The sequence below is a fragment of the Callorhinus ursinus genome, unplaced genomic scaffold, assembly GCF_003265705.2.
Source record: "Callorhinus ursinus isolate GAN/ISIS: 27379988/994484 unplaced genomic scaffold, GSC_fseal_2.0 scaffold13, whole genome shotgun sequence".
In the NCBI taxonomy this organism is placed as follows: domain Eukaryota; kingdom Metazoa; phylum Chordata; class Mammalia; order Carnivora; family Otariidae; genus Callorhinus; species Callorhinus ursinus.
Window position 1 is genome coordinate 15,089,861 of NW_027397075.1, and position 11,405 is coordinate 15,101,265.

General features: G+C 62.8%; 1 protein-coding gene across 1 annotated transcript; it reads right to left on the reverse strand.

Annotated features, from left to right (window-relative positions):
• Positions 1 to 4,198: 4,198 nt before the first annotated feature.
• On the reverse strand, positions 4,199 to 11,188 carry SSTR5 (somatostatin receptor 5). The gene is made up of 2 exons (XM_025877431.2): positions 11,148 to 11,188; positions 4,199 to 6,648 (listed from the first exon to the last, which is right to left on the reverse strand). Exon 2 carries the CDS (start codon positions 6,596 to 6,598, stop codon positions 5,501 to 5,503), a length of 1,098 nt encoding a protein of 365 aa, XP_025733216.1. The 5' UTR covers positions 6,599 to 6,648; positions 11,148 to 11,188; the 3' UTR covers positions 4,199 to 5,500.
• Positions 11,189 to 11,405: the final 217 nt, after the last annotated feature.

The window sequence follows — 11,405 nt, forward strand, 5'->3', positions numbered from 1 at the left end:
GCAAAGTGACCAGGCCGAGAGGTGCAGCTGAGTGCCCAGGTAGGAGGCCGCGGGCTGCCCTGATCGCCGGGGCAGCCAGAGAGAGAACGAGCCGACAGGAGCAGCAAGTATGAGGCACCAGCCACGTGCCCCTGAGGGGGCTCCTGTCTGGAGCCAGTTACCTGTAGAAGTCTGTCAGTTCAGTGGATTCCAGTGAAACATCTCTTTAAAAAATCTAGGTGAAATTCATATAACATAAAATTGACCATTTTAAAGTGAACAGTTAACTGGCACATTTAGCACATTCACAGTGCAGTGCAACCACCACCTCCGTGCAGTTCCGGAACTTTCTCTCCCCCTAGAGAGACCCCAGCCCCTCTCCCGGCAACCCCTGATCTGCATTGTGTCCCTGGATCTGCCTCTTCTGGGCCTTTCCTAGAAACGGAATCCCACGCCACGTGGCTCTTTGCACGTGGCTCCTGTCTCTGAGCGTCATGTTCTCCGGCTGGGGCCACGCTGTAGCACGTGTCAGGGCTTCATTCCCCTTGGTGGCTGACCACCCCCCACCATCCTGCTGTGTGGATGGACCACGGCGTGTCCGTGCCAGCATTGGTGGGCTGTCATGGACTGTGCTATTATGAATGTTTGTGAACAAAACCCACTGTTTTAGTTTTGTAGACTAACGCTGGACACAACCTGGAAAAGTGAATAGACAGGATTCTAGAACATTCTGACCCAGCCTAGGAGACACTGGAGCAGAGCCTGAAGATACAGTAGTGAACACTGTGGCAGAGACCGAGGACACCCCGAGGACGAGAGTGGCCGGGGTGTCCACGAGGCAGGAGGCTGTGACACCTCCACGTGACGTGCATCCCACGTGCTAACGCACATTCCAGTGGAGTAAAAGTGTCACCAGCAAGACAGCCACTGAACACAAGTGGGACACACCCTCTCCACGGGGGCATGATCCACAACGGCCAAAACAGGGGAGGCACGGAAAAACGTGATCCATCCACACAATGGAATGTTACTCAAGACAGACCAACAGGGGTGGGCCACAGGGGTGGGCCCGGAGGGCATCGCGCTCGGGGAGATAAGCCTGTGGCAGGAAGACAAATAGGGCGGGATTCCGCTTCTCGAGGCCCCTCGAGCTGTCAGATCCCTGGAGACAGAAGGTGGATGGAGGTCACCTGGGGCGGGTGTGGGTGGGGAGTCAGCGATTCATGGGGACAGAGCTTCAGTTTGGGAAGGTGGAAAAGCTCTGTGGACGGACAGTGGTCGTGGTCCCACAACAGCGGGAATGAGCTGTGCACCTAAAGACGGTGTATTTTACCACAGTTAAAAATATGTGAAAATATTTTGCGAGTCTGTGGATGGGGAAAGACTTCTCGATCTAAGGACCAAAATGGAAGCATTTCCCAAGTAGCCGAGCGACTGAGTCTAAAAATAGCAAATATCAAGCCTGAAACCCAAACACAAGACACATGGACACGTGAGACTGGAGGCGGGGGACGACTCCTCAGTGTGGGAAGGAGTGAGGACCATCCTGGCCCTGGGCAGGCTGCGTCCACACGCGTTCCTTTGCAAGCTGCCTGGTCACCACCATCATCTGCGCCCCTCAGGGGACCCAGGCGGACACCGCAGCTTGGTCGGGCCCCAGCAGGGTGGCCCCAGAGGACATGTGGACAGATCCTCCGTCCAGAGGGACGGGAGGCCACAGCAAGGTGTCAGAAGCGGGAGGCCCCAGGGAATAGCAGCCTCTCTCCTGTGACCCCCGTCCCCTATCCCACTGTGCCACCGGCCATGGGGCAGACCCCTGCCTGCCTCCAGGGATCCCTCGGTATGACTGCTGGGTGCTGAGTTAGGAGGGAGGGAGAAGACCCAGTAGCATAGGCTGGGTACCCCGTGGGCAGGGATTGAAGGCTCTGGAGGGTAACCCAGGGCAGCTCCCGGCATCCTGTCCAACCCAGGCCCGATGGACCCCCAGAACACGGATGTGGGTAGGGGGTGCTGGGCATCTCCCGTTCCCCCACGGCCACTCCCCAGCTTTATCCTCACCCCTTATGGACCACATCGCAACCACCCAGACTGTGGCAATGGGGAGCCCAGCAGGGTACAGGAGGCATGGAGGAGAGGGGGTCAGGTCCAGGGCACTTCACTGTCCACCCCTGCAGAAGGTCGGTTTATTAAAGCCTTCTCAAACTACCTAGCGGAGTGGGCTGCCTGTTTCCCATGGACAGGCTGGGCCCGGGCAACGTTAGGGAAGAGAGAAGACACAGCGGGGTTGTTGAACTTGGACAGGACAGTGTGACGGGGCCCGGATGGCACCAGCCAACCTGGACAGGACAGGACAGTGTGCTTGGCTGCAGGGAGGGGAGGTGGAAGTGCCCAGGATGGGGACCTCCCCCCGCCGGCCAGGGTGAGAGAGAGGGTCTCAGGTATGATATCCGTGGTATGCAGATGCCCTGAGAAGTGACCACTGAAGACCCAATTCTCAACATCCGTCTCCCTGACACTCCCAAAGCACATCACAGCTCTCTGCCCCCACCCCCAGGTTCCTGTGGGAAGTCCTCCTTGGTGTCTATCCGTGCTCTGCCCATTCTCCTGCCTCAGGACACCTGAGGGGGTTGGGCCCTTCCTGGCCCCACCCAGGGCACCCCTACATCGATCCTGCTGCTAGGGACGGGCCTGGGAGGAGGTGTTGTCAGCCGGGGCCATGGTGGCCAGCCTCGGTTTCCCTCACTGTGGGGATACCCCTCCCACCCCCTGCCCCGCCCTGCCAGGCAAACAGACCCCTCCTGCCTCTGCCCTCCCAGCCCGGAGGCAGCCTCACCCTGCCCCTGCAGGCCGGATTTCCTGAGCAAGGTCACTCTGGGAGCCACTGGAGCCCGGCGGCCAATAAAACGCATCGATGCGGAGAGAGAGCCCATAAAGCAGGTCACCCCCGCTAGAGCTTATTTGCTCTGTGCCGCTCCCCCCCTCAGCTCGGGGCCTGGGGACTCAGGGCTTCCCGCAGCGTGGCGGCCCTGTGACCCCTGCAACTGTCCCCAGCCTGTGCCAGGTGTGGGAAGGCTGTGTCCCCTGGCCTCCTGAACCCACCCCCAGCTCCTGTCCCCCCACAGACTTTTGGGGGTGTCTGGGTCCTCTTGCCTCCTGTTCAGGGCCCCACTCTCACCCAAGGCTTTGGGGGCTGTCCACACTGGCCAAGCCTAGTTCCCAGCAACTACCCAGAGCCAGGGTCCCAGGGCTGACTGGGATCTCCAGGGACATCCCATGCACACATGCTCAGCACACACACTCAGACACACGCCCGTGCATACACACATGCACACTCACATGGACGCTCACACACGTATGCTCACACACGTGCACACATGCACATGCACGCTCACACACACGCACGCTCACACACGTGCACACACGCTCACATATGCACGCACATGCTCACACCCTGCATGGCAGGATCCAGCCAGGCCTCTGCGGATGTCTGTAGCACAAGCGCAGGTGCACACACATGTGAGCGCAGGCACTCTGGCCTGGCGTGGCCCTGGCGAGGCAGCTCACAATGTCAAATCAATTGGGAGAAATTGATTTGGGCAGAGATTTCCGAGCCATCTGCTCACTCCCCAAAGTCATTCTGAGTGGGTTCACTTTGCATCCCAATGCCAGCCCTAAGCAGCAGGCTGAATGGGCCTCAGTTTCTCCCAGGGCACCTTCCCTCCCTGGGATGCTGGCCCCTGGGTGGGGGAAGGGGTGGGTCTGGTCACCAGCTAGGTTTCGTGGCCCCAGGTGTGGGGGAGCCGCCCAAGCCCCCAGGAACTCAGCAGTGTAGACAGCCAGCCCCCACACACCCAGGGACAGGGGCCCCTAACAAGCTTCCTGCTGCCCACGCCCAGGGGCCCAGAAGGATCAGATGCCCCCCTGCATCCTTTGAGGTCACATCCTGTTGCCACCTCCCAGAAAGCCCACCTGGCTGCACCGAAATGCCTGGCCCTTCTTTAGACCCTGCTTGTTTGCACTGTCGCTATTATCACCTGAGTGTCCCGGCTCCCACGTCCAGCGGGCGCTTGCCCACCCCCATCCCAGCCTCCTGTGACCCACGAGCCCTGATCTGCACCAGCTTCGATCGGCTCCAGGGACAATATTTGCTTTGGGAGAGAGTCAAACATTTATTCTCTAATTTATTCAGGAGATCAGGTTGTCAAACACAAGCGCCCTCGTTACGCTCTCATGTTTCCAGGCCTTGGCCTCTGTCCAGGGTCGGTGCAGGCCCAGGCTGTGCTGACCAGGCCTTTCCCCTGCCTGGCATGCACCTGCTCCCTGTCCCTTGCTGCGGGTTGGAGGTCCTGCTCCAGGCAGACCCACAGAGCGTGAGCCGGGGTGGCCCCAGGCAGGGCTGTCTAGACGAGGGGGGGAGGGGCACAGAGGCCGAGTGAGCCCCCACATTCTGGTCCTTCTCCTTCCAGCCTTGGACAGAGGCCCAAGGCACATGGGACCCCAGCAAGTCTCGGGCCAGGGGCGGTGGGAGGGGTGGTGCTCCTGGGCGTGGCCGAGACCACTCTGGTCTGGGCACCGCAGAATTCCTCAGGGGCCCGGCATTTGCTGGCATTTGCTGGCATTTCCACCCACACAGTGCTCCCTCCGAGTGACTGCTGCTTGTGTTGGGCGCCGCTCCCCGCCGCCGCTACCGTGGCAGGCCTCCTCGTCTGCTCTTGTTCCCCGCCCTCTCAGGCCAGAGCCCCCGACAAAGCAGATGGCTGTGGGTGCCCGCCCCTCCCCGGGACGGCCTCCCCGCACTCTAGGGACCCAGGAGCCCGGAGGTCCGACTCTGCACCCCCAATTCAGCCACCTTGCTAGCTGCTCCCCCAACCCCCTCCCACCATGGAGCCAACCGTGACTGTGGGCAGCCAGGGGCAGGGGGTGGGGCAGCAGGCAACCAACGTGACTGTGGGCAGCAGGCCGCGGGGGGAGCCTCCACGGCAACGGAGCTCTGCAGTCCCACACGTCCCCTCTGGGGTCCCAGCCTGCCCTTGCTGGTCTGCGGGCTGTGCACCGCTGTGCCCCCTTTATCTGCCACCCCCCAGAGTCAACAGTTGCAGGTGCTGGGGAGCCCAGTGCATCCAGGTGTCTTTAATTTCACAGACTCACACTTGACTCGGCCAGGTGATGCAGGGTTGATGTGAGGAGGCACGGGGGGCCGGAGGGCGGAGGCAAGCAGTCCCCAGCTCACACCGGTGGTCACTCCCTGGCCTGGCAGGCTGGCACAGGCCAGGGGCAGGATAAGAAGGTCAAGATGCCCCGAGCACTGCCCGGGACACCCAGCCTCTCCCACCCACTCCCTCGCATCCCTGAGCCTCACTGCAGGACCACCCATGGCCTTGCCCAGGACCGCTGGTCCTCACACCGTGTGGAGCATCCCGGCCATTGCAGGGGGCACCTCAGCAGGCGCCGGAATGTTGGGGGGAGGCTCCACCTGGCAGGGGATCCAGACGCCACCGGGAGCCCCCCACGCCTGCAGCCCTCACAGCCGGCTGGTCTGCATGAGCCCGTTGGCCTCGGGGCTGCGCACGGGCAGCGTGGCCTCCTGCGGCCGGCTGCTCTTGTCGGGCTGTGGCTCCGTGGCATCTGCGTCCTCGGCACCGTAGCCCTTGCGGAGGCACAGAACCTTCCGGAAGCTCTGACGGAAGTTGTCGGAGAGGAAGCCGTAGAGCACGGGGTTGGCACAGCTGTTGGCATAGGACAGGATGACCACGAAGAAGTAGGCACCGGCGGAGGCCGGCTCCTCGGGCAGGACAAAGGCCAGGTTGACGATGTTGACGATGAAGAAGGGCAGCCAGCAGCCCACGAACACCACCACCACCACCACCACCATGCGGGTCACCTTGCGCTCTGAGCGCCGCCGCGTGGCACCCACCCGCACGCCCGATGCCTTCACCTTGACCACGATGAGCAGGTAGCACAGACAGATGACCAGCAGCGGCCCAAAGAAGCCCAGCACAGACGTGTAGATGATGAACACGGCGCCCCACAGGCCCACGGGCTCCGGCCAGCTGAGGTTGCAGGTGTTCCAGCCCTCCTGGATGTCTGCAAAGACCACCAGCGGCAGGGACATGAGCAGTGAGAAGGCCCAGACCGCGGCACTGGCCAGCTTGGCCACCCTGGGGCGGCGCCAGTGGGTGGAGCGGATGGGGTGCACGACGGCCAGGTAGCGGTCCACACTCATGACGGTCAGGCAGAAGATGCTGGTGAACTGGTTGATGCCGTCCAGCGTCATGACCAGGCGGCACAGGACGGGGCCGAAGGGCCAATAGGAGACGGCGTTCTGCGTGGCCAGGAAGGGCAGCCCCAGCATGAGCAGCACGTCGGCCACGGCCAGGTTGAGGATGTAGATGTTGGTGACCGTTTTCATCTTGGCGTGGCGCAGCACCACGTAGATGACCAGGGCATTGCCACCCAGCCCCACCGCGCACACCAGCAGGTACAGCACGGGCACCACCACCGCTCGGGCCCCCGGTGAGGGCGCCAGCCCTGCCAGCGTCCCGTTCCCACCGCCTGTGCCGGCGGCCACTGAGGACGTGTTCCAGCTGGCTAGCGTGGGGGCCGGGAACAGAGGCTCCATCGCGGCCACTGTGGGCCGGGCAGGGCGAGTGCGAGCACGACGCGTCCTCTCTGCAGAGAGAAGGGAGGGCGGCAGAGCGATTAACGGGCCACGGTGCTTCCTCCCCGGGGCCCCGCCTGCCCGGAGGCACGGGATTGCCCCACGGTGGGTAAACAGTATTACTCATGTCCAGCTCGGCCGGGAGTCACATTAAGCAAATTGTTTGGAAAACCAGCCCAGAGAGGAAGGAGCAGAGGGACAGCGCTGTGTCATCTGTTGGGACCCCGACGGCTTCCAGAGACCTGGCCGTCCCCACAGCCCCGTCTGCCCCAGGACAGCCCACCGCGCGGCCTCCGCCTCCCTCGTCTGCTTGGGCCTCGGGGGGCCTGGGGGTGGCCTCTCCACCCTGTCTCGCCAGCAGGGATGGAGGATGGTGCAGGACGGGTGCAGGGACAGGAAGGCCGGGACAGCAGCCGGGCGCGCCAAACCCCTCACGCCCAGCCAATGCCAGCTGGAGGTACAGTTACACCTGCCGAGCCCCGCGTTCCTGGGTGACCTCCTGCAGCCATCGGGACGGTGCCAGGCCTTCCGCACGACCGAGGAGCCAGACCTCAGGCTGCAGAGGCTCTGCCAGCGTCCACCAGGCTCTCAGCAACGCCGTCCCCTCGAGAGCCCCCACAGAGCCCACAGACTGGCCAGAGGAGTCGGTTTCCCCAGTGCTGCCGCTGTGGCAGGATGTCTCTGGGCCAAGGAGATGATGTGGGAAACCTTCGGGGGCCGTCATCAGAGGGGCGAGGGATGCACTCCAGGCGTGCACCTCCACAGCCATGGACGGGTGCATCTCTTAAGGCCCAGGCAGAGGGCGTGGAGCGGGGACGGGCAGACGAGGTCCTCCACACATGCCATAAGCCAGCGAACACACAGAACCCACGGCATAACCCCAGCCCGTGCCACTGACCAGGAGGAAGTGCTTGTGTGTGAGTGGGAGCCGGACACTGGGATGGGGTGTGCATGGGGTTTTGTAGAGAAAGAGCAGAAAATGTTAACATCCTTGGTTCAAGGTCATGGGCACACATGTCTCCTTAGACAGTTTTTGTACTTCTCTGTATGTCTGAGGAGGTTCATAAAAACGATGATGCTCAAGAGAAGACAAGCATCTCCTTTGACGGGGGGAGAGGGGAGAGGGCACAGGTGCCTGCCGCCCCAGTGGGCCACATTGTACAGGGGGTGGGGGCCAGCAGGGAGCCCCAGCTCCCCTGGGGGCCCCAGCCAAGGCCACTCAGGGCCAGAGACCCCCCACCCCAGAGCCCTGCCAGGCTGGCCCGCAGTGCCCCTGGTTCCCATCAGAGCAGGGCATGCCCCCAGGCTGGCAAGACAAGCCGGGGAACCCAGAATAAAGCACAGTGACCATATCAGAAAGAAACCCTCAGCTTCCGCTGGGAAGACACGCTCGAACCGCCAAGTTCACTCGGCTAACCGCCACTAGGACGTGTGCCCCAGAAAATCAACGGTGGGGAGATGGGTCAGTGGATTTATTTCCAACGGAATAAAAGTAATAGGAGTCTACAAGTATGTTTAAGATCTATTTAAATAAATATGTGTAGGATCCTCAATAAGGCAGGGATAAAAATATTATGAAACAAATTTGGCTCCTGTCTAAGAAGTAAAATGAACAAGTGTATATTTTTGAAAGTTACAACTCTTGGGTGTGAAAAATCATTTGGACTTAAAAAAAAAAAAATCCACAAAAGTCAGAATCCGCTCAGGTCTGGATGTGGCTGAAGAGAGAATCGGGGAATGGGAGTGGGGCTGAGGGGACCCCCTGGGAGCACGGCAGGCTGACGAGGGGGTATAGGCGGCGGCGGGTGCTGGATGCTGCTGGAGAACACAGAGCGGCCCCAGGGACGAGCACAGATAAAACAGCGTCAGGGTCCACCCACAGAACATCAAGGATGCTGAGAAAATCCTACAGAATGGCGGGAGACCAGGCAGAAACCCAGGCAGAACTTGGAATAGGACAGCAGGAACCAGTGGTGTCCGGACGCCAAGCACCGGGGAGAAACGCTGTCATGCTGGGGTCCCCACCGGGAGGGGGCTCACCAGGAAGCGTAAGGAGAGGCTGCCCGTGTTGGGCTGGATTTGCTGCTCCTGGTGCTGAGCGCCCCAGTGTGACATGGTGACCAGAGGTGAGGTGAGGGACAGTAACTCAAACAGGGCAAGATGTGATCTCCAGGGACAACTGCATTTCCAGACAAAGCCAGGGGTCCCTCAGTTGGAAGGGGCGTTTCTGGGTTTGGGGGGCCCACCCTTCCCTGGGTGCCCAGCTGGAAGGAGGGCCTTCTGGGGACCTTTAGGCAAGGGCCGGCCACAGGCTCGCTCCCACAGGTAGAGATCAGCCTGCTCGTCTCTGCCCCAGACCCCTGCTCACATTTTGGAAAAAAAAAAACAAACAAAAACTCAAGAAGGGACTGTCAGCTCACTCTGCGTGGGACCCCAGGGTGCTGGGTGGGGAAGAAGCAGCAGCCCCCCAAAGGTGTTCAGTTCACCCGTGGAGGGAGGGGTGACTCAGTTCAGATGCATCTCTGGTGCAGGGCCTGGGTCCCTGGCATGTGGCAGCTGAACATGAGTTTGACCCTAAAGAGGCTGCTCAGGGTTCCTCTGAGATCTGCTTCCAGGCGCTCTGCCAACTCCCCAAGCCCCCCAGTTCCTCAGACTGCACAGCGGTAGGGAACAAAATTAGGCCGCTATGGTGGCGCCTGCCTCTGGGAACATAATTCTACAGGAGCCATTATTTAGAAGCGGCAATCTTCTTAGTCACAGAAATTACACTCGTGGAAAATTGTCCCTGGGGCCCTTTCTCTCCCAGTGGGGGGTTTAGCGGAGGGGGGAGATGTGGAATCAGCCATGGGCCAGCACCGGGGCTCTCTGACCCAGAGGTCCGCACTGACGCAGCCCAGGGAGCAGACCCCCTACCCCGCCCCACACCCTGGCCCACTTCTCTGAGCCCCAGCAGAGGTAAAGTCGCGGATGGCGTGAAATAAGCTCAGGTGAGCAAGCTGCTGCGTGCAGTGCCTGCCACGCAGTGGGCGCCAAATAACGGCTCCCATCCCCCTGCCCCAGACAGCCCAGCGTCTCCTCCCTAGTGTCCGAAAAGGGGCCTGCCCTGCGCTCCAAGAAGGGCGCCGGAAGCTTCCAGGGGCTTGGGGTTGGGGATGGGGATGGGGCCTCAGTGCTGCATGCTGCCCAGCCTCTTCCAGACTGGCCCCCCCAGGAGGCCGGCAGGAGAGTGCCTGCCTCCTCCACCCAGGGTCAGTGACAGCCTGGAGTGGGCTCAGTGCCCCTGGGATCCGCACTTCACCTGGGAGTCCCCCCACCTGAGTGGGGCAGGGGCAAACACTGGGTGAGGTGGGGGCCTGCCTCCCCCACGGAGAGCCGCGGGGGGCGGGGAGACTAAGGTGGGCGCCGGCTGGCACGGTGCAGCAAAAGGAGGCTGGCCAGTGCAGCCCCCTCCTCAGTCCCAGCAGGGATTCCGCGCCCTGCAAGATGTTTCCAAGGTCATATTCCGCCTCCAGCACACTTTCTGGGAAATCTGGGTCATTTTACCAGGAACCCATGGAGGGTCATTGTGTTGATGCTATCAACCTCCATCCACTGTCCACTTGAGGCTCCCCAGTCCTTCCCCCCCCCCACCCAGGAAACTGTTCTCTGTAGAACGGCCTCACTCTCTGGCCTGCTGGGGCTCCTGGCCCTTCCTCAGGACCCCAGGTCAGCTTGCAGGCCTGGGACAGTGTGCCAGGCAGGTGGGCAGGCGAGGGCGCCCCGGCCCCGGGGTAGGGAGCCAGCGCACAGGCGAACTTTCAGGGCGTGCGCTCCCTTCTGCCTAAGGACTACGAGGACTCCAGAGCACTGTTGCCAAGCCCTGGACATGCGGGGGCTCCCTTCCCAGGACCCCGAGAAGTTGGGCCGGCTCTTCCTGCCTCGGTCCCACAGCTCGCCGCCCGCCTCCCCCTGGTGCGCCATGGCAGACCCCACCTCGGTTGGCCCGCGCCCCGGCCCCCGCGCGCACGCGCCCTCGGACCTGCTTCCCCGCGCGCCCCGCGCCTCCAGTTCCCTCTGCTTCCGCTTCCCACACCCACCCCCCCAAGCCACAGTCTCCTAACGAACCCACCCCAGGCGCGCCTCCCACTCTCCGCCAGCCTGGGGCAAGCCCCGCGGCGGCGCGGGGGGCAGAGCGGCTGTCCCAGTCTCCCCGCTGCTTCGGCCCTGACCCCGGTGCACCGGGTCCAGCAAAGGTGAGGGAAGCCAGGGAGCGGGAGGGGCTGGAGCGACCGGGGAGAGCGGCGGGAAGGCAGGGGAGGCCCCCGGGGCGGCGTTAGGTGAGCCCCGGGGAAACGCAGGGAAAGCGCGGGGGACAGGGGGAGCCTCAGGCAGGGGCCGCGCGGCAGGACCCGGGACCAGGGCCGCGCGGGGCTTCGTGCAGGGTAGTGAGACACCGCCCGCCCCCCAGAGGATAACCGGGATCTGCGCGGGGCCCCGGCGAGAGCGGAGGGCAGGGGCGCGTGGCACTCACCCGGCGGCGGGAGCCAAGTGCCGGCGCTGCGCTCGCTCCGGCTCGGCTCTCCGGGCTCGGGCTCGGGGCGCCGGCTGGGAGGCGGGGCGAGCGCGGGGTGGGGGGCGGGGCGGGGCGGACAGTAGGCTCCCCGCGCCCCCCCCCCGCGGGTCTGTTCCCAGTCCTTCCCCGAAGCCCACGCACGTTCATCCGCAGCGCTTGCCCCATCCACTCCTAGAACAGCGGCACCCCTCTTCTGTCTGCCCTGGCCACAAACCT